General features: G+C 61.2%; 1 protein-coding gene across 3 annotated transcripts in view; it reads left to right on the forward strand.

Annotated features, from left to right (window-relative positions):
- The window catches only part of FAM193B (family with sequence similarity 193 member B), a 33,936-nt gene extending 13,687 nt beyond the window's left edge, over positions 1-20,249 (forward strand). For 2 of the 3 annotated variants that reach the window (XM_065555230.1, XM_065555229.1), the window contains exons 2-10: positions 7,188-7,427; positions 8,870-9,095; positions 9,440-9,649; positions 11,184-11,553; positions 12,377-12,572; positions 12,992-13,228; positions 13,882-14,899; positions 15,291-15,366; positions 19,738-20,249. In XM_065555230.1, the coding sequence (XP_065411302.1) occupies positions 7,188-7,427; positions 8,870-9,095; positions 9,440-9,649; positions 11,184-11,553; positions 12,377-12,572; positions 12,992-13,228; positions 13,882-14,899; positions 15,291-15,366; positions 19,738-19,834 (2,670 nt within the window). In that variant the 3' untranslated portion in view covers positions 19,835-20,249. The remainder of the gene's footprint in view (positions 1-7,187; positions 7,428-8,869; positions 9,096-9,439; positions 9,650-11,183; positions 11,554-12,376; positions 12,573-12,991; positions 13,229-13,881; positions 14,900-15,290; positions 15,367-19,737) is intronic. The other variant, XM_065555231.1, reaches the window with a different exon arrangement.
- Positions 20,250-22,245: the final 1,996 nt, after the last annotated feature.

Consider the following 22,245-nt stretch of genomic DNA (forward strand, 5'->3'; position numbering starts at 1 on the left):
ATTATGGGGTAATGAGACAGCAGCTTTGCTGCGAGCAGAGTGCGGCCTGAGCTGGAAGCTGTCACAGACAGGCAGGCTCCTGGGGAGCTGGCAGGGAGCTGTGCCCTGCTCCTCCTTTCCAGGTGGGATGTTGGACCAGGCTGGACACATCTCTGGGTAGGCAGCACCTCCCCCTGTGCATGGAGATGGTGGAGCTCCGGGATCTCTGCTTTGTGCTAGCTCACGGTTGTGGTAAGCCAGGCTGTGCACAGCGGCTGCGGCTCGTCTGCCCTCCACAGCCGTCAGCCGAGCGTTTCCAGCCCAGCGAGGGTCAGGCAGGAGCAGAGTCGGGGCTTCACGTGGCTGCGCAAGGTGGGGACGCTGGAGCCTGTCCGTGGCTGGAGGCGCTGGAACGCCAAGCTCGTCTCTGTGTAGGACATGATTTGCCTGCTGCCTTTGGAGGGGATTCCTGGGCCGGCTGGCTGCAGGGAGCTTTTCCTGGGTGACAGCAGTCCCAGGCCCGCTGGATCAAGCTATGGCAAGTAGTTGCCGTTCCGAAGATGTCGGGCAAAGTGGGGAAGGAGTTGGTGGGTAGTAGAACATACCAGCCTCACGTCTGGCACTACCTGGCCAGCTCAGCAGAGATGTCCTGGGAACCGGCCCCTTTCTCCCCAGCTGGGCTCCGGCAGGCCAGGGGGCTCAGTTTGTTCAGGAAGCTCATGTTGCCCTCTGGGCTGGGCCTGTTCCGAGTCCGGCTCTCGGGCGCCTTTCTCCAGCTCTGAGTTCACTGCCAGGAGAACTGGAAGCGGGCGGGGTCGGGCGAGGCGCAGCGCTGGGGGAGGGGAAGGCTGCTCTCTCCGGGGGGGGCACCTGGCACTTTGTCTTTTCATGAGGTGCTGTAGATGTCTCCCAAGCGGCTAACCCCGGATCCCTGCCCAGAGCAGCGTCCAGACTAGGTTCCCATGTGCCCCGGCGTTGGGAGCGGAGCACGTCAGTAAGCCGAGCACACCGCAGTGGGGCAGAAGGCCATTGTAAGGGAGCTGCACGGGTAGGATGACCCAGTAGGAGACCAGTCTCCAGCCAGCTGGGGTTCAAACAGAGGAGGGCCTGGCTTTGCCGGCCAGCCCAGGGATGGTGTTCTGTGGAGAACAGCCAGCCAGGGATCAAATCTGGCCTCAGGTGGGCAGAGCAGTGGAGCCCAGAGCCCAGCAGGGGAACGGCCATTACACACGGACTGCGAGCTCTGTGTTCTGGGTCAGACAGCGCTAGCACAGTGGGGCCCTGCGGCGTGACTGGGGCTCCCGGCGGGCACACCCCGATACAAGTGCGTCGTGTGGCTGGCTCTCTGCTCCTCGCGCTGAGCCATGGCTGCTTGTGGGCAGGCAGCGACGCTAGCCGGCTGCGCCTGGACTTGCTGATCCTCTGGGCTGCTTAGCCTTGTGACCATGTATTAGGGTCCTTCTCCTGCCCCTCTCTTGGTCACCGTTGTGAGCCCCGCTCGGCGCCGGGATGCCCAGGGCTGTACACAGGTGTAGTCTCTCCAGAGCCGAGAGACGTTCCCCTCCCTGCCTGTGTCTAGCTTCTCTAGGTCCTATTGCAGCTGACAGCATGGCCCAGTTTGGGTCCCTGGCCCTTTGCCACTCTCCCAGGACACTGGGCGGGAGGGCTGGCAGCTGGGCCAGGCAAGTTCCCAGGTGTCAGGGCCAGCAGCTCTTTGAAGCTGGAGACGCTCTGGTTCCTTCCTGTCTACCTGCATTCTGCATCCCTGAGGATCAGTGGGGCAGGGCTTGGCGTTCCAGCTGCCCTAGCGCCTCCAGCCACAGACAGACTCCAGCGTCCCCACCTTGCGCGGCCATGTGAAGCCCGGACAGCGCACCTGCCTGACCCTCGCTGGGCTGGAAACGCTTGGCTGACGGGTGTGGAGGGCAGACGAGGTAGCGACGCTGGGCTGGGCTGGAGGGATGCTGTGAAAGCCAGGTTTTATCCATGCTGGGAGGGAGAGGCAGTGTCTGAGGGGAGCTGGCAGCTCCCTCAGCCATAGGCTGGGGAATTCTCCCCACTTGATATTGGTGCAGGGCCAGCAGTGCGTGTTCACCAAGAGTCAGCCCCCTGCACGGTGGGATGACAAGGAAATCAGCCCCCTGGGCTCACACCACTTGCTGATTCTCAGCGTGTGGGGGAGCCACTCGCTCCCCAGTGCCTGGAGGATCATCCAAGTCAAAATTCAGTCTTAAATACATGTGTGAAGATGCGGTCTGCCTGTTTGCCACTCCTAGCCCCTGGGTGTGGGGAGCCAGCCTTCTGCCCCTTCCCTGCCCGGGTGGGAGAGGCACAGCCCCACGGTCTCATGCCACTGCTCGGGTTTTTGGTTGAGGGCAGCCCTGCGTGACTTAGGCAGATATCACGAGACCCTGGGTAGGCCGAGCATTGAGATGCTCCCAGCTGCCAGTTGGCCAACGCAGCAATGACATGACTTGCCTGCAGACAGGCTGGTGGCAGAGTCCAGGCGTCCTGACCCTAGTCCCAGCTTAGCCAACGCCCCCTGCCCCGTGTCGGGCCGCATCCCGCCCCCTGCCCATGTTGGGCCTTGTCCCGTCCCCGTCCCTGCCCCGGGCGCGTGTCGGGCCGCATCCCGCCCCCTGCCCATGTTGGGCCTTGTCCCGTCCCCGTCCCTGCCCCGGGCACGTGTCGGGCTGCATCCCGCCCCCTGCCCATGTTGGGCCTTGTCCCGTCCCCGTCCCTGCCCCGGGCGCGTGTCGGGCCGCATCCCGCCCCCTGCCCATGTTGGGCCTTGTCCCGTCCCTGCCCCGGGCGCGTGTCGGGCCGCATCCCGCCCCCTGCCCATGTTGGGCCTTGTCCCGTCCCTGCCCCGGGCGCGTGTCGGGCCGCATCCCGCCCCCTGCCCATGTTGGGCCTTGTCCCGTCCCCGTCCCTGCCCTGGGCACGTGTCGGGCTGCATCCCGCCCCCTGCCCATGTTGGGCCTTGTCCCGTCCCTGCCCCGGGTGCGTGTCGGGCCGCATCCCGCCCCCTGCCCATGTTGGGCCGCTTCCCGTCCCCGTCCCTGCCCCGGGCGCGTGTCGGGCCGCTTCCCGCCCCCTGCCCATGTTGGGCCTTGTCCCGTCCCCGTCCCTGCCCTGGGCACGTGTCGGGCCGCATCCCGCCCCCTGCCCATGTTGGGCCTTGTCCCGTCCCCGTCCCTGCCCCGGGCGCGTGTCGGGCCGCTTCCCGCCCCCTGCCCATGTTGGGCCTTGTCCCGTCCCCGTCCCTGCCCTGGGCACGTGTCAGGCTGCATCCCGCCCCCTGCCCATGTTGGGCCTTGTCCCGTCCCCATCCCTGCCCCGGGCGCGTGTCGGGCCGCTTCCCGCCCCCTGCCCATGTTGGGCCTTGTCCCGTCCCCATCCCTGCCCCGGGCGCGTGTCGGGCCGCGTCCTAGCTGTTGGTGGAAGGAAAGCCCTGGCGGGGATGGAGTGCCCAGGAGCCTGCCATGGGAAGGGGTGTTTGTCCGCGCTCCGAAGGGGTCAGCCGTTCCAGGAAGGGTGGCCCAGCAGAGAGGACAGGTTCCTGGGGGATTGCACCACGGTGCACTCTGTCCTCACTGAGAACTTCAGTTCAGCCTAGCTCTCGTTGTTCTGAATTAGAATACTGGTGGTTTTGTTAGGTGGCTTTTTTGTAATTAGGCCCCTCTCGAAGGCCAAGTCTGCTGGAGACCATAACGCCTCACTCGTCTGTTACCGTTCTGATACGTTAGTGCTTTTAAATGACCATTTTTTATATCAGGTGGTCAATATTTGAGCAGTTATTTGGGGAGCCTACGAAAGCCCAGCCCTCGGCAGGGCCCCTCCGGTTCCGCAGGGCCCGTCTGGCCGAAGGCTCCATTTGACCCCGTTACCGTTGTTGGACACCTCCCAGTAACGTCCGCCCTCGTAGGGAGGCCATGGGTGCTAGCCCCATTGTGTAGATGGGGATCTGACACACAGAGAGCCCATGGCCCTGACCCATGAAGGTGCCCAGACCCCATCCTTAGGCACCGAAGTCCCAGTTTGGGCTCCAGCGAGAGCCCCAGAATCCCCGCTGAGCCCTGTGGGCGCCTGAGTTCTCAGCCTGAATGTTCCCTTGGGGCAGGTGTTTGTTCCGAGCATGCGCCTGCCTTCTCCCGCTAGGTGTCCAGAGGCCCGTCTCCCGCCTCGGCGAGAATCACAGAGCAGGGAAAGCAGGCGTTGGGCCACCTACGGCACAGGCAGGGCCGATCCAGGAAGCAGCCTGAGCCGGCCGTCTGGGTCGGGTCCCATGCAGAGTCCAGCTGGGGGACGTGATTAGAACATTTCTTGGGATGTGGGAGAGGCCGGTTCAATCCCCCCTCCCCCCCGGCAGGATTTGAACAGGGGTCTCCACTCCCTGGGCGAGTGCTCTGCCTGGGGGGCTTTGGGAGAGTCCAGGCGGGGCTCCCGCAGGCTGTCCTGTATAAACTGAGAGCATTGCTTGGGGGCCTGGACCCAGGGTCTCCCACCCCCAGGGTGTGCCTGACCATTATCGAAAGAGTTACTCTCACTCTGCCGGGCTCCGGGCCTGGGATAAACACTTCAGCAGTGCTCCCAGGTCTCCTCAGCTCCCCCCAGCACCGAACCGCAGACCCACCTGTCCCTGCTCCCCCAGGCCCCCGTCATACAGCACCACACGAACGACTAGGTTCATGGAGAAGCCATCCTGCAGCACAGTGGTCAAGGACTTCACCGGGCGGCTGCAAAGCAGAGCCTGCCAGCCTGCCCACAGCACAGCCTTCCTCTGGCCCTGGAGGGCTGGGACAGGCTCCCTCTTGAAGCTGCTGGGGTCCTAGTGAGCATGTGCAGTAGGCCTCTGGGCTTGCTGTTGGGTGTGGGGCCTGCCCGGGAGGTGGAGCTGGGGCTGGATGAAGGGGCTGACCAGGGCCGGGGGCTGCCCCTTGTTTGTTGTGTTTGGCCTGTGTCCTGCCTGGGTTTGCCCAATTATTGCCGGGGGACTCTTGTCAATAACTCCCTCCCTTGGGGGGTGTATGGCACCTGCCGGGTTTGTGACTGGACTCTGGGGTGGCGGAGGGGGCCGGCTGCGTGGGCCTGGTGCAAAGCAGGGGAGCACTGGGTATCAGCACACGGGAGAGATTCAGCTGAGGATAAATTGTGAGGAGTTGCGCACACCAATGGAGGCAGCAGATTGCTACCGAGCTGGGGAAATGCAAGCTCGTGTCTGTAGGAAACCTGGGGTGCTGTGAGGGGGGGAAGCCATCAGCCAGCCCGGCTCTGCAGTGCCTGGCTATGCGTGTGGCCGAGTCGCTTCTCCTCTCCGAGCCGGCAGGGTGGTGAACGGCTGATGGTGCGTCAGGAGGTGCGAGGGCTGTACAGTGTCCATGGAGGGCGGGTGCTAGATGGGCCCAGGGCGCTGAGTGGGTCGTGCACGATGGCTGCTGGACACATGGAGATTCTGGGCTGTATCCCCAGAAGTGTTGCAGAGCAGGGAGGGATGGTCCCTTTCTGTGCTGCTCTGGGGGGAGAGGACTTGGACCCCAGATCAGCTGATGGGCTCTCTGACACTCCAAACATTGACAGACTGGAATGAATTCAGGGGGGCGAGAGGGACGGAGTGTGAAGGGCCGTCGGTAGCGCCAGGGGCACACGAGTGGGGGGTGATCCGAGGGAACTAGGGGTGATGAGGCTGCTTAGCGGGGGAAGTGTCTTTGGAGTTCTGGGATAGTCTCCTGAGAAAGCGGGGAGCTTGGATGTTTGGGGTGCTTCCTAGGCTGAACAGAGCACCCGGGGATGGGTTAGAACCTGGCAGGCCTTGTCCGCACCACACACGGAGACTCAGCAGCTGGCGGAGGTCGGGTGAGGTTTCAGTCCCTCTCCAGCAGATGCCCATGGGGGTGACGTGCGGCTGTCATTAGCGAGCGCGGAGAGGGAAAGCCCAGCTCAGCCCCTCCCCCGGCCTCTTTAGAAACCCCCCCATGCTGGGTCTGTCGCAGCCCCCAGCAGCCTGCCCGGAGCTGACAGTCTCCTCGAGGCGCCCCGCCCCCACCAGAGCAGGGGCTCCAGCGCTTTTGTTCTGTGTCTGCGTCTGGCTGGTTTCCGCGCTTGCGGGCAGAGCAGGTGGCCGGGAGCCCTGTCCTTGGCTGGCATCTGCACCCAGGAACAAGGGGGCTTGGGAACATCCTTGACCCCGATACGCTAGCTCCCTCCCTGGGGGTTCCCGCCAAGGGACACAATGGCAGGGCACACCGGAGCCTGCGTCGACTTGCATTTCTGCTGGCAGCCAACCCTCCCGCCGGCCCATGTCCTCTGCTGCTCACCTTCCTGTCAGGTGCCCCCTGCCTGCCTGCTCCCCCGGGGCCGTGACGTTGGCGGAGCCTGGCACTGCCCTGGGGGCTCCTTTTTCCCCACTTGCTGCCCCCCGCGAGGCACAGGGTGAGCCAGGAGCCTGCCTGCCTCTCTCCCTCCCTGCAGGATCTGCCTCAGCCCTAGCAAGAAGAGAAGCCCGGCCCCTCCCAGTGCCCCCTTTGGTTCACCTTGAGTGTGAGGCGCCATCTGCTTCGCAGCGGCAGTTAACCACGTGGCTCATTGTCCTGGCCCCGCTGCAGCGGCAGACAATGGGGGACCCCTCCCCAGCTCTGCGCTCTGCTCTCCACGGCTGGTGGGGGGTCTCTAAAGTAGCCGTGGGCGCAGGCAGGAGGCCCAGGCCCTGGGTGGACTGCGGGGCAGAATGCAAAGAGCAGTGAGGGCCTGGCTCCTGCCACACCTGCTCCTCCGTCCGCACCAAACAAAGAGCTGGGGAGGGAACAGGGGTGTGGGTAGGGGGACAGGGTGTCTATAAAGCAGGGTATTGGCTGCCTACCCCAGTTGGTCTCCTCTCCGTGCCCATGGGTATTCCCAGGGCCACCCCTTCTGCTCAGCTCTTCTCGCTCAGCGCTGCCGGCGCGTCTGGGCACGAGCCAAAGGGGGGAGCTATTGGGAAGGGGCTGGCCCTGGCCATGACAGACTCCTGGGAGCCCCTAAATGCTGAAGGCTGCTGCCCCACTCCATCTGTGAGGGTGCCATAGTGGGAGAGCAGCGTCCCGTGGGCACGGCTCGCAGAGGTGCTGCATGGTCCAGCCTGCTGGCCCTCGGGGCCTGTCCTCCTCCTGCACAAACGCCTGCTTTGTGCCCAGCTGTGAGTGACTCGCCGCCCGTGTCCCCTGCTGCAGGTGCTGCCCACTACCAACCAGTCCGTGCAGACGTGTTGCTTGCTATGCCACCGAGAGCGCAAGGACTGGGGAGGCCCATCTCACAACGGGCTGGTCTCCCCGGGCGAGAGGCTGCCTCCAGACTTCGTGCCAACGCTCGTGCAGAACCTGCTGGGAGAAATGCCCCTGTGGATCTGCCAGAGCTGCAGGAAGAGCGTGGAGGAGGAGGAGCGGCGAGCTGTCCAGGAGCAGGCCTTGGCGGTAGGCAGCAGCTGTCCTCTGGTTAGGGCCATGGCTCCCCTCAAGGCGGGGGGTCCTGCTGAGCAGTGGGTGCTAATTGCCATGTGGCAGCAATGACAGCTGTAGGTCCCCCAGAGCCTGGCACCCCCCGGCCCTTGCTGAGTGCCCGTACACGTACCTGACTCCTGGGCTGTGATGCCCTCGGAGGGTTTCTCCTAGCGGGGGAGCTCCGGTAGAGCCAGTGGGGAGGGCAGGCATTTGGTTGTTCAGGATTGCGTGAGAGCTGCACATGAGGGGCCCCGGCACGGTACGGCCAGAGCTGGAAGAGTGAGTGTGCCACTGACTTATGCCTCTGCCCCTCCACGCGCCCCCCCCCCCCCCCCCCCCCCCCCCCCACACACACCATGCCTCTCCTGGCTGGGAAGACTGGCTCGCTGCTCCCGCAGACCCTCGGATGTGCCTTGGCTTGGCAGGCCCAGCTCCTCACCATGGTTCTGGGTCCATCAGTCAGGGATTGGCAGCATCAGGCCAACGGAAACCGTTATGGTCAGCTGGTCTGACCCCGGTACAGCGCAGGCCAGAAAGCTGCCCCCAGACCCCCCCTACAGCAGATCTGCTAGGCAGACCTCCCGGCTGGATTTAGAATGGCCAGAGACTCTGCCGCAGCCTTTGGTAAGTTGTTCCAATGGTCAGTTACTCTCATCATTAAAAACGGGCCCTTATTTCCAGTCTGAATGGGTCTAGTGTCAACATCCAGCCCTTGGATTGGGTTAGACCTGCCCCTGCCTGAGCGAGGGCCCCACTAGCAAATGTCTGGTCGCCAGGTAGGCACTTACAGGCTGAGACCTAGTCACCCCTAACGCTTCCCTTGGTAAACGAGGCCGGTGGAACTTGAGGTCTGGGCAGCCCTGGCCTCCATCACCGGGATTCACACCTGTGCACGGCTTGCCAGGGACACTCTTGTGCTGGGTGAAGAGTGACAGAAGCACTTGGTTAAAGGCGTCCAGTCGGTCGCCTGGTGCAGCTGGCTGGTCTAGGCCAGACCTTGCTCTGCTCTACACCAGAGAGTTACGTCAGTATAACTGCGTCGTCCAGGGGGGTGGATAATCCAGTCCCAAAGCGACGGAGTCACGCTGCACAGCGCTACATCGGCAGGAGAGCGTCGCCTCCAGCATGGCTCCCGCAACCAACGGGAGAGCTCTCAGAGCGACATGCCAGCCGCGCTGCCACTGCAAACGTGTAGCGTAGATCTGCTCTCGCTGAATGCTGACGTGGAGACCAAGGTGGCAGAGTGGAGGAGACACAGGATGGGTCCCCCTTGCCCAGGGAGCCCTGCATGAGCGAGGACAGGTGGGGGCGTGTTGGGACTTGGCCTGGCCCGGGGGAGCCCAGACTAGAACCAGAGCGTATGGGGATTCGTCTCCTCAGTCTCCTGCTGCTTCACACTGTGAGTTTCTTCCCAGGTCTCGTTATCGCATACGTCCTGCAAGTCCCAGTCTTGTGGGGGCGGCTCCCACTCCTCATCTTCCTCATCATCATCCTCTTCCTCCTCCTCGTGCCACGGGAACTCCGGGGACTGGGATCCCAGCTCCTTCCTGTCTGCTCACAAACTGTCGGGCCTCTGGAATTCCCAACATGCCAACGGAGCCACGCAGGGCAGCCCTTTAGGGGGGCCCCCTGCTGCACTAGGTGAGTCCAGGCCAGCCCCGGGCCACATGGGCCCCAGCCTGGCTAGTGGCCATCTCTGGATCCAGGCCTGAGTGAAGTGCCAGGCTGGCTGGCCTCCAGGGGCCCTGCCTTAGAGAGCAGACCCCCTGGGGTCCCCTGGGGAAAAGGGAGCGCATGGCCTTGGTGCCCAGGGTACACGGGGGGCTGTATCCTCCCTTGCTGCACCCCAAGGCCGCAGCCACTGCCAGTCGGGTATTGGGGGGAGCGATGTGCGCTCTGCTTCGGAGCCGTCCCGGAGTCTCCAGTGCTGGCCCAGGCCGGGCTCTGCACAGGAGAAGCCGTCTCCAGCGCTGACTCCGTTTCAGGTGACAAGCACCCCAGCCTCCCGCTGGCTCCGGAGTGCATCGGCCAGGCTCCTGCTGCGGCGCCCGGGCTCAAGGCCTGTCCCTACAGCCACGCCGTCCCTACAGCTTCCAGCGGGGCTGCCCCCGGTTTGCCTCTGCCTACCTCACTCGACTTCTGTAAGACGCTTCCCAAGCAGTTCAAGAGCATGTGCCGCAGGCCCACCCCGCCAGGTGTGTACACGTGGCAGGGGCGGGGCAGCTGCGCCGTGGCTTGGGGCTCCTTGGCACTGCCCCTCCCACCCCCCACCTGCTCTCCCCAGCCAGCTGGCGGTAAAACCCTTCTCCCAGGGGCTCTCAGGTTGCCCGTGGAGGGGGAGAAGAGCATGGCAGGCCCAAGGCCCTGCCCGAGCAGGGCCCTTTCTCACTGCTGGAGGATGAAGAGTCCTGCAGAGTGTGGAAGCTGCTGGGGCCAGGCCCCTCCCCAGCCAGCTGCGTGTGCAGATGCAGCTGTGTCCTCTCCTGTGGCTGGGAGGAGCTCGCTGGGCTGAGACAGTCCCCTTGGCATCCCCTTGCCAGCAGGGAGCCGTCATAAGCGCGGCCAGACTGGGTCAGAGCAAAGCTCCATCTAGCCCAGTGTCCTGTCTTCCGACAGTGGCCAATGCCAGGTGCCCCAGAGGGAGTGAACAGAACAGGGAATCATCCAGTGATCCATCCCCTGTCGCCCATTCCCAGCTTCTGGCAAACAGAGGCTAGAGACACCATCCCTGTCCATCCCGGCTAACAGCCACTGATGGACTGATCCTCCATGAACTTATCTAGTTCTTTTTTGAACCCTATTATAGTCTTGGTCTTCACAACCTCCTCTGGCAAGGAGTTCCACAGGTTGACTGTGTTGTGTGAAGAAATACTTCTTTTTGTTTGTTTTAAACCTGCTGCCTATTAATTTCATTTGGTGGCCTCTAGTTCTTGTGTTATGAGAAGAAGTAAAAAACACTTCCTTATTTACTTTCTCCATACCAATCATGATTTTATAGACCTCTACCGTATCTCCCCTTAGTCGTCTCTTTTCCAAGCTGAAAAGTCCCAGTCTTCTTAATCTCTCCTCATACGGCAGCCGTTCCATACCCCTAATCATTTTTGTTGCCCTTTTCGGAACCTTTTCCATTTCCAATATATATTCTTTGAGATGGGGCGATCACATCTGCATGCAGTATTCGAGATGTGGGCGTACCATGGATTTATATAGAGGCAACATGATATTTTCTGTCTTACCATCTATCCCTTTCCTAATGATTCCCAACATTCTGTTTGTTTTTTTGACTGTCACTGCACATTGAGTGGATGTTTTCAGAGAACTCTCCACAATGATGCCAAGGTCTCTGTCTTGAGTGGTAACAGCCAATTTAGACCCCAGCATTTTATATGTATCGTTGGGATGATGGTTTCCAACGTGCATTACTTTGCATTTATCAACATTGAATTTCATCTGCCAATTTGTTGCCCGTCCTGGCAGCAGTGAGGACGCAGGAGGGCCTTGTGCAGCCCAGCCCTGTGCAGGCCATGTGCTCGAGGGCCGGGGATGGTGGAAGCCCTCGGGGAGGAAGCCCCTGTTCTTTCTGCACCTGTGCTGGGGGCGAGCAGAACGTGGGGTCCTGCTGGGCTCTGCGTGCGCATGGGGGGCGCTCCCCTGCCTGCATGCTGGGCTGGGACAGGCTGGTGCCGCTGAGCACGTGCTTGACCCATCTCTCGTCCTGCCTGTCTGCAGGTGAGGCCTTCCACTCCTTGGACCATCACCGGCACCCGGACCTCGCCGCTCCTCCCAACAGCCCCACAGGGCTCCCCTCCCAGCCACCGGCGCTGATCTCTACCAAGCAGTCACCCGCCCACCCGAACACCTCACCGCAGGCAGCGCCGGTCCCTGCACCCAGCCCCCACACAGCCGCTGCCGAGTCCCCTCCTGCTGGCACCCTCTCGCACGGCCAGGCCTCCTGCAAGAGCCCTCACCTGCCCCCCGCCAACGTGCCGCTTCTGAAGATGCCACCTCCGCTTTCAGGCTGTGCCCACCCCTGCAATGGGCACTGCAGCGGCTCCCTGGTGCCACCAGCTGCCCCGCACCAGATGCCCAGCACTAACAGGTGAGAGGGTCTCTGCCTGCCTGTGGCTGGTGCAATGCCCCTGGTGTTCTGGGGGCGCTAGCAGGAGCCAGGGGCCCTGCCAGGCTCCAGTTGCCACGTCCCCATCCCAAGGGACCAGCCCTCGGGGGGGGCAGAAGGGCTCCTCACAGAGATGGTCTGACTCCAGCACCGCACAGCCCTGAGGCTCCAGGGTCTCTCCGGCCCTGACAGTTCTGTCTGCGAGGCAGACGCAGCCTTCGCTGCCCATTTCTCCTGCAGTTCGGGAACTCACCCCCCTCGGCTCAGGGACCTGGGCCTGTCACGGGCAGGGCCAGGAGCCCAAGGTCTAGCTGTTCGCAGCCGCCTGCCCTGGCCCCTTGCCGTGGGCTGGAGCGTTGGGTTCTTCCCTGGGGATGGCTGTCGGCAGGGAGCCCCAGCCCACCTGGGGAGGGGCAGCAGAGAGCGTGGGAGTGGGGCCCATGGTGGGTGGGGCGTGTAGTGCAGAGAGCTGGGCTCTAGTTGCACCCCCCCGACTCCGGGTCTGGTTTCCTGGCATGCTCGGTGAGCCTTTGCCTGCCAAAGGGCTTGGGGTCCCAGGGAGCAGTGCAGGGGTCTCTTCCCAGCTGATTAAACGAGCCAGTCAGTGTCCGTAGCACGCCTGGGGGGTGCGGGCCGCCTGCCCTGGGGCCTTCCCTCCCCTGCAAGGCGCCCCCATGCTGTTCTGGGACGTGGGAGGGGCCTGCGCCTTTTGACAGCACTGTGTGAGCCTGGCTCGGCTGCAGCCCCCAGTGCCTCACTGCCCTGGGTCTGCCTTCCCGCTACCTTCCTTCCTCCCTTCCCCCAGGGACCCCGTGTGCAAAGGACACAAGTTCCCCAATGGTACCAGCTGCCACCCGCCACAGTCGTGCGAGGCAGACGAGGGGCTCGGGGAGGATGAGGACAGCAGCTCCGAGCGCAGCTCCTGCACCTCCTCCTCCACCAACCAGAAAGACGGGAAATTCTGTGACTGCTGCTACTGTGAGTTCTTCGGCCACAACGCGGTAAGTGAGCCATTGCGCTGGGCTTGCTGGCCATGGGCCGAGCTCCCACTGAGACGGGTGCTCGGGAGACTGCTGTGCCGAGAGCACAGGCACCCGGCGGCTGGGCTGTGGGCACGTGTCCCCCACAGGCCTGACAGACGCCCTCTGCTAGTCCAACCCTGGAGAGCCACCCGGCAGCAGCCATTTCATCTCCATCTGACACTGTCCCTGCCCCTGCAGCTCGGCCAGCGCGTCTCAGTCCCAGCCCCCAGGGCCCCTCTGTCTCAGCCTGGCAGCCCTCCTTGGCAGACTAGGAACCGTGCTGCCTTCAGCAATGAGCTGTGGGTGGGGCAGCCCCATAAGCAGAGGGTGGGAAGGGGCTGGGGAACAGCGTCCATCTGTGCCGGGCAGGACAGTAGCAGCCCAGGCTCTCTCTGCAGCCCCCTGCGGCCCCCACGAGCCGGAACTATGCCGAGATCCGGGAGAAGCTGCGCTCCCGTCTCACCAAGAGGAAGGAGGAGCTGCCACAGAAGGTGGGCCACAGCAGCAGCTCGGGGGAGCCGGCCGTGGATCACCGGGACGTGGACGAGCTCCTGGACTACATCAACAGCTCGGAGCCCAAGCCCCTGAACAGCGCCAAGGCCGCCAAGCGGGCCCGGCACAAGCAGAAGAAGAAGGTGAGGATGTGGGGAGGGGAATGTGCTGTTCCAGACTTGGCCCAGCGGGGGTCAGAGCCACCTCGGGTCCCGTCTTCCCTTGGTAAGGGCCTGGCCCCAAGCCCCTGGAATAGCACCAGAGGGTTCGACAGACGCCAGAGCTGGGAAAGGCCTTGAGGCCCAGCCCCACCCACCCTAACTGGGAGGCCGGAACTGGGTAGCACCCACATGGGGCTCTGCCCTCCCCCCCTCAGAAGCTTTCCCTGTGCTCAGCGCCCTCCCCGGGGGCCTGTCGGGAACTGCTCTGGCTCTTCGTAGGGCCCTGGGCACCTCTCCCACATGGGGTCTCCCCAGCATGTGCCGGGTCCCACTGCGGGCCAGGGCCCCCCTTGTTCTGGGAGCTGGGAATCAGCCACTGGCCTGTGGCTGGGTGCTGCGGTGCAGACGTGGTGCAGCCTGTGCCAGCCGGTAACAGTCTCCCCCAGGCCTGAGCTGGTGGGCGGCCGTGCCGGAGCAGGGCATACGGGGCCCTGGCTGTGCTTGCTACAGGCTGAGCTGGGCTGCACAGCAGTGTTTGGGTTGGCCGCCCCAGGCCCGTGGCATGCCAGCCCGCTGGGCATCTCTCCCGCCCCCTGAGAACATCTGACCTGGGCCCACCACCTTGCCTGTTCCAGGAGAAGGAGAAAGCCCAGCTGGAGGCGGAGGCCCAGAAGCGGGTGGCGCGCGGCCCCCTGGCTGGCCAGGACAGGGAGCTGGCGGAGGAGAAGCTCCTGGAGTGGCCCCAGCTGGAGCTGGAGCGGGTGAACAGCTTCCTCAGCAGCCGGCTGCAGGAGATCAAGAACACCATTAAGGACTCCATCCGTGCCAGCTTCAGCGTCTATGACCTCAACCTGGACGTCGCCGACTTCCCCAAGAAGGCAGCCGTGCTGGAGCAGAAGACTCTGCTGTCCCACCTCAACGGCTCCTCGGGCCTGCAGGAGATCGACCTGGATCTCTCCCCTCTGAGCCTGGGCTCCCCCAAGAACCACATGCTTCTGCGGAGTGAGCTGGGCCCCCGCTGGGGAGAGGGCCCCGGGGAGGGGCCGCCGCAGGCCGAGAACGGGGTGGTGAAGCGCCTGAGCGCGGTTCCCAACCTCTCCCGGATGATCTGGGTCCAGTCCCCCCAGCCGACAGACTGTGCCCAGGAGAGCGGCGGGCCCGGCTTGGAGTGCAAGGAGGTGGCACCGGCCAAGGGCCCAGAGCAGCAGGAGCAGGCCCCAGTGGGGGGCAGGCCGAGGAAGAACAAGCGACAGAGCTGCCAGGCGAAGAAGGGGGAATGCCCCGCGGTGCCCAGCGCCCAGGCCGGGCTGGAGAGTCCCAGCTCGACGGGGCTGGTGCTGGGAGCCAAGCACCCTTCGAAGCCTGGAGGAGTGCCCACGCTGCGGAGGGGGAGTGGCTGTGCGGAGCCAGCGGAGAGCGCCAAGGGGCAGGGCTGGGGCTGCAGCAGTTCCAGGCCCGAGAAGGAGAGGAGCAGCGAGTGGAAAGGCCGGAGGGGCGAGGGCAAAGCAGAGCACCCGGAGCTGATGCAGTCACCTCCCCCTGCTGCTGGGGACCGGCAGCCCCCCCACCCCGCCACCCTGGGCAGCTCCCCCCAGCCCAAGGGCAAGAGCAGGAAGAGCAGGAGCAGGATGGAGAAATCCAACACGTCCATCGGTGAGTCCCCTGCGCGGCCCCTCTGCTCAGCAGTGACCTCGTCCCAGCTCTGGCCTGTCGTCCCGCGTCGCTGCGCTGCTGAGCGCCGTGGTGAGGGCGAAGCTCTCTTGTTGACTCAGCACACGGGGGGGGTGGGGTGTCAGGTCGGTGTGGCTGCGCCACACCCCCCGAGCCATGGAGCTGGGTCGCCATAGGGCTGTAGTGGAGACGGGTCAGTGGTGATGTACCCTGATTCTGCCCCCCCTCGCTCCCTGCCCTGCCCCCCATGGTGTCTGTCCATTGCTCTTTGCTCCAAGTAGGCTGTGCCAGGCGGCAGCGCGGGCCCCTGGTGCTGAGGGGGGCGTCCTTGGCGCCTGGAGCCTTTGCTGACCATGTGCCACTGCTTTGCTAGATGACGTGTTCCTGCCCAAAGATGTGGACGGGGTCGAGATGGACGAGACGGACCGAGAAGTAGAGTACTTCAAGAGGTGAGACCAGCCTGCAGCTCTCTGGGAGAGTGGGGCTGGGAGTGTCACCCCCTTGGGGGAGGGGCATTCCTGCCCCCTGGGACTCCATGTGGGAGGAGGGTCCCAGAGGCCAGGCTCCAGCCCAAGCCCGGCCGCCTACACTAGCCTGGGAGACTGAGTCAGCTGTGCCGTGCTGCAGGCCTTTTCTCCCAGTGTCGGCGTACTCAGGAGTCTCCCAAGAGCTAACCCCAGTCTCCCTTCCTCCCGCCAGTGGACATGGAGACCGACTGAGCCCCATCCGCTTGTAATAGCCCCTCTTGGTGTCGTCTCTTCTCCAGTGTTGTAACCGTTCCTCACAGGGCAGGGTTCTAAACCTTTGATCATTTTTGTTGCTCTCAGCTGGACTCCCTCCTATTGATCCACATCTTCCCGAATGTGCGGCACCCAGAACTGGACACCGCACTCCAGCTGGGGCCTCCCCAGTGCTCAGTAGAGCGGGACAGTTACCTCCCTTGGCTTACCTACGACACTCCTGTTCGTACACCCCAGAGTGATATTCGCCTTTTTCGTAGCTGCAGCCACTATAGCCTGCAGATCCTTGTCAGCAGCACTCGTCTGTAGCCAGTTATTCCCCGTTTTGTAGCTGGGCGTTTGGTTTTTCCTTCCTAAGTGAAGTACTTTGCACTTGTCTTTAGTGAATTTCACCTTGTGATTTCAGACCAATTCCTAATTTGTAAGGGCGTTGAGAATTCTAATCCTGTCCTCCAAAGTGCTTGCAATCCCTCCCAGCTTGGTGTCAACCACACATTTTATGTGCGTACTCTCCACTCTGTTATCCAAGTCATGAATGAAAATAATGAACAGTGCCAGACCCAGGGCTGACCCACACGGGACCCCACTAGAGACTCCTTCCCAGTTTCACAGCAAATCGTTGATAACTCCTCTTTGAGTCCAGTCTTTCAGCCAGTTGTGCACCCACCTTCTAGCCCGCATTGCCCTAGTTTGCTCATGAGAATGTCATGTGGGACTGTGTCACAAGCCTTGCTAAAATCAAGGTATCACGTCTACGGCTCCCCCCCATCCGCTAGGCTAGTGACCCTGTCAAAGAAGAAGATGAGGTTGGATTGACATGATTTGTTCTCGACAAATCCACACTGGCTGTTCCTTATAACCTATAAGTGCTCCCAAATGGATTGTTTAGTAATTTGTTCTAATACCTTCCAGGAATTGAAGTTGGTCTGTACTTTCCCAGGGCCTCTGTGTTCCCTTTTTGGAAGAGAGGTGCTGTGTTTGCTCATCTCCAGTTCTCTGGGCCCTCACCTGGCCTCCACGTATTCCTGAAGATACAGTAATTGCTTGGTTCCAAGATGGCTCAGGCTAGTGTTACCCGCACAAAAGTCTCTGTCATTTGAACACTCTAGGACATCGCACCTCTGCCCAGTTCCTAGGGCTCCAGGCGCAAGGCACTGAACTTTACTCCTCCGTGGGCTCCGGGCAAACACCCTTTCCCTGCGGACTCAGGGCTTAATCTTTTTCGGGTTTACAAGGTCTTTTTACCTGTGAAGGAACTTCACACAGTAATATCCTACTTAACCTCTATTTATTAACAATCACCAAAGCAGACGGCACACGCTGCACACACAGTGCTCACCACGCCCAATAAGAGACAGGAACTTTTCCCTGCTGGCCAGTCAGGATCAGGATCAGGCCCATCTGGGGGACTCCAGTTTCTGCACAGTGTCATTGGCAGAGTGTTGAGGTCTGGCAGCTCCGATCGTGGGGCTGGGTCCTGGAGTTGGTTCCCAAAAACTTCCTTTTGGACCCCAGTTTACATAGTGAAACTTGAGTCCTGCTTAGCTGTACCTTAACCAATCATTTTACTAAAATGTTACTAACCAATCCTAACATTGTAACAAAATTCTCTAACCAATCCTCCCTTCATGAATTTACACCTAGCAAAATTAATTACGTAACAGCCAGAAACAATCAAAGAACCAGACAGATCATACAGACAAACCATAGGGAAGTGGGGACCATAAAAAAATGAGGATTTCACAACCACAACTATTGATAAGGAGGATCCGGGGAACTACAGGCCAGTCAGCCTCACCTCAGTCCCTGGAAAAATCACGGAGCAGGTCCTCAAGGAATCAATTCTGAAGCACTTAGAGGAGAGGAAGGTGATCAGGAACAGTCAGCATGGATTCACCAAGGGGAAGTCGTGCCTGACTACCCTAATTGCCTTCTATGAGGAGATAACTGGCTCTGTGGATGAGGGGAAAGCAGTGGATGTGTTATTCCTTGACTTTAGCAAAGCTTTTGATACCGTCTCCCACAGTATTCTTGCCAGCAAGTTAAAGAAGCATGGGCTGGATGAATGGACTGTAAGGTGGATAGAAAGCTGGCTAGATCGTCGGGCTCAACGGGTAGTGATCAATGGCTCCATGTCTAGTTGGCAGCCGGTATCAAGCGGAGTGCCCCAACGGTCGGTTCTGGGGCCAGTTTTGTTCAATATCTTCATTAATGATCTGGAGGATGGCGTGGGCTGCACTCTCAGCAAGTTTGCAGATGACACTAAACTGGGAGGAGTGGTAGATATGTTGGAGGGTAGAGATAGGATACAGAGGGACCTAGACAAATTAGAGGATTGGGCCAAAAGAAATCTGATGAGGTTCAACAAGGGCAAGTGCAGAGCCTTGCACTTAGGACAGAAGAATCCCATGCACTGCTACAGACTAGGGACCGAGTGGCTAGGCAGCAGTTCTGCAGAAAAGGACCTAGGGGTTACAGTGGACTAGAAGCTGGATATGAGTCAATAGTGTGTCCTTGTTGCCAAGAAGGCTAATGGCATTTTGGGCTGTATAAGTAGGGGCATTGCCAGCAGATCGAGGGATGTGATCGTTCCGCTCTATTCGACATTGGTGAGGCCTCATCTGGAGTAGTGTCCAGTTTTGGGCCCCACACTACAAGAGGGATGTGGAAAAATTGGAAAGAGTCCAACGGAGGGCAACAAAAATGATTAGGGGGCTGGAGCACATGACTTATGAGGAGAGACTGAGGGAATTGGGACTGTTTAGTCTGCAGAAGAGAAGAATGAAGGGGGATTTGATAGCTGCTTTCAACTACCTGAGGGGGGGTTCCAAAGAGGATGGATCTAGACTGTTCTCAGTGGTGGCAGATGACAGAACAAGGAGTAATGGTCTCAAGTTGCAGTTGGGGAGGTTTAGGTTGGATATTAGGAAAAACTATTTCACTAGGAGGGTGGTGAAGCACTGGAACGGGTTACCTAGAGAGATGGTGGAATCTCCTTCCTGAGAGGTTTTTAAGGTCAGGCTTGACAAAGCCCTGGCTGGGATGATTTAGTTGGGGATTGGTCCTGCTTTGAGCAGGGGGTTGGACTAGATGACCTCCTGAGGTCCCTTCCAACCCTGATATTCTATGGTTCTATAATAAGTGGTTTCTTGCCAGGCAGATGCGATCAAACTAAGTTTTCTTTAACTGTCTTAAGATCTGTTGTTTATCTGGGGACGGTGGGGCCATTAGACAGGGTCTCCTCCTGGACAGCCGGATATGACCTGGTTTTAACGCAATGTGGGGAGGTGACTTCCTGCTTCTTAGCTCATGCCTGCTGCTCTCTTCATCTGGCTGCAGACAAAGGCCTCAGGCCTGACCATGCGGCTACAAGAAAAGGCCTGATCCGTACACTTGTTCCTAGAGAAACCTGGGGTGAATTTCCCCAGGCCCTGCTGACTCAAATACGTTCAGCTTGTCTAAGTATTCTCTAACCTGTTCTTTCCCTATCTGGGCTTGTGTTCTGCCCCCTTGCTGTGTTCATTGTGTCGAGTGTCTGGTCATCATTAACCTTTTTAATGAAGACGGAAGCAAAGCAGGCAGTAAATGCCTCCACCCCTCGAAGTCATCAGTTCTGAGCTCATCCCCCCTCCTTCCGCAGGAGAGGATCTACGCTTTCCTTCATCTTTCTCTTGCCACAATGTATTTATAGAGCCTCTTATGCCTTGTCTGTCCCTTGCCAGGTGGAACTGATTTTGTCGCTGCGTGCTCGTGCTGTTCTTTTGTACGTTTCCTTTTTGATTTTCAGGTCATTAAAGGGCTTCTTGTGGCCTCTGACCGTTCTTCCTGACTCTCCTTCGCTCGGGACAGTTGGCAGTTGTACTTTTAATATTGTCTCTTTGAGAAACTGCCTCTTCTCCTGGGCTCCTTTATCCCTTGACTTTTCTTCCATGGGGCCTTGCCTGCTCTGGCTAAGGTGGGGAGGGTAGAAGCCCTGGCTTGGGGGGGGGTTGTGTGGATGCGTTGGGCACTGGCCGTGTGGGGGGCAGGGAGCGGTCACTGTCTCTGCTCCTTCCCTGATTCTCTCTTCCCCCTCCCCAGGTTCTGTCTGGATTCTGCTAAGCAAACTCGGCAGAAAGTGGCCGTGAACTGGACCAACTTCACCCTGAAGAAAACCACTTCGAGTGCAGCTCAGTGAGGTGTGGGGGGAGCCCCAGTGCGTGCGAGGGGCCCTGTGCCGCCCCCCAGCACCCACAGACACTCGCCTCACTGTGCCCCTCCCCCTGCTGGGGGGCCCCTTTTGTTTTCTCTGTGGGTTCCTCTTCCTGTGAATGTGGAACCCCTTCCCCCAAGGGCCTGTCACACCTGCACCTCCCCAGCCAGTCACAGCTCTCGGGCGGGGGGGCAGGGGACTCCCCGGCTTAGGCAGCCCCCTCCCCCCCCACCTGGTCCCTCTAGGGGATTTTCTCTTCTCCCAGCACTCCGTTGGTGATGTGCAGGGAGCCTGCCACCGCCAGTGGGCAGCCCCCCGTGCCAGCCTGGCGCGCAGCCGGGGGAAAGGACCATGCTGGACCTAATAAAGAACTTTTTAATTTTTTATTTTATTTAAAAAACCCAACTTTTTTTGTTGTTTGTTCCTGGCTTCATGGGACACCCTAAGCCCTCCCCTCCACCCAGCTCAGTTGCCCTGCCAGCCTGTCACAGGAGATACCCGCCTTCCTGCAGCTCCCTGGGGGGTCCAGCTGACCCCCTGTGTCTCAGCCCAGCTGAGGGGTTGAGCCTCAGGCAGGAGCTGCAACTTCCACTCTGCCTAGGGGCTGAGTTCACTCCTCTCCTGGCCCCTCCACCTCCAGTCACAACGCAGCGGCAGGCCCTGAGCACCTCCCCTGGCTGGAGGGGCACGCTGCACCATAACAAGCACATTGCAGTGTTCCGTTAGCCCAGCAGCACCTGCAGACGGGCCGGGGCCCCCAGCCTCCGGGCGCTGCCCCCCTTGCACCAGCCCATGTGCTCACTGCTCTCGGGTTCCCAAAGGGGCATGCCTGGCCAGGGGCAGCGTGCGCCCACAACAGTACTTCCGGGAGCGGGGGGAGGGACATGGTTGGTACCAGCTGGGCTGTGCCTAGCTCTTCCTCTGGTCAACCCTATGGCCGAGCGGGCCTGTGCACGTCAGGCTGCCGGGCCGGCTCAGGGGGCAATACCTGTTCCCACCCCCCTCCCCCCCAAGTACAGGGTGAGGTCCTGATGGGCAGCATGTTGCCCAGCCCAGCCCTTCTAAAGCAGGGCTTGGGTACCTCAGCTCATGGAGCTGGGGGTAAGGGATGCCCAGGACAGGGGCTGGGGGCTTTCTCTGCCCCAGGGAGCAGCATGTGCACTCCACCTCCCCGCCCAGCTTGGGCCAAGCGGCACTGGGGCTGGGGGAAAAGAGGGTGCCAGGCAGCCCAGCGCGGGTAGAACACCCCCTACAACGCAGCCTGAGCTCTGCTGCCCGCTCCATGACGGCTCTTCCTGCCCTGTGCAGATAACACCAGGGCTCCACCCTCGGCAGCTCGCTGGGTTCTGGTGAATCCCTGGCCCACCGGGGCCCCTGCTTGTACCATAATCCCAGCCTGACTCCTATGTGACAGGAGTGGGAGCCAGGGTGGGCTGGGGGCTCTTGCTGACTAAGCTGCGCCCCCCTAGTCTGTTCTTAGCATGTGTGTGCTGAAGGGCAGAGGGACAGACAGGCAGTGGGTCCCCCGCCCCGCGCACATGCCCTGCGTTCCCCACACCAACCTACCCCCTTAGTGAGCTACAACGGAAACAAACTGCCGATCTCTTGACCACGATTTCTGGTGCTACCCCGGTCCGCCAGCCTGCAGGCGGCTGGAAAGGTGCCGCTGGCCTCGCCCCGCCTGCGGAGGGATCGTGCTGCGCAACCAGCCACGGCCAGATTGGCTTCTCTGGTTTTTTTAATTATTTACTTTTGATACTGTGAAAATCTTTCATGCTGAAAGATAAAATGCCATTTGGACACAGAGCGGGTGTGTGTGCTGTGTGATTAGTGGGGGGCTGGAGGGGGCAGGCCCCGAGCTAGCAGTAGGGCCTTGGCACTGATTCTGATTAGCAGCAGCCTGAGGGTGCTCCAGCCGTGACATCACAGCCCCCTCGTGGCGCTGGGGGGGGGTAGATTGTGCCAAACGCTCCCCTGCCCCCAGCCCTTCTGAGAGCCTGGCTGCTGTCAAACCCAGCGGTCCCATGCTGACCTCTGCCCGCAGCGACTGCATGCCGAGGCGGCGGGCTGGGGGCGTGTAGGGGGAATGGGCCAGTGCAGAGAGGCAAACACTTCGCCCTGCCTTGAGGGCAGGGGACTGGACTAATGGCCTCTGGAGGTCCCGTTGTGTCCCGTGGCTCGATGAGAGGGCCCCACGCTAGGGCCAAGCAGCGGGGGCGGGCTCATCGCAGCTTCCCGCTTGGCCACGGGAGCCAGCAAGCAGGCCCCACCTGGCTCGCCCCCTTCGGCAGCCGTGGCAGTACGGACGGCCTTTCCAGTGCCGCCATTGATGGCTCTGGCACTGACCCAGCCAGGCTGGCACAGACAGGAGGCTCCTTCGCCTGGTATCAGGGGCT

The sequence above is a fragment of the Chrysemys picta genome, chromosome 8 (genome assembly GCF_011386835.1).
Source record: "Chrysemys picta bellii isolate R12L10 chromosome 8, ASM1138683v2, whole genome shotgun sequence".
Taxonomy (NCBI): domain Eukaryota; kingdom Metazoa; phylum Chordata; order Testudines; family Emydidae; genus Chrysemys; species Chrysemys picta.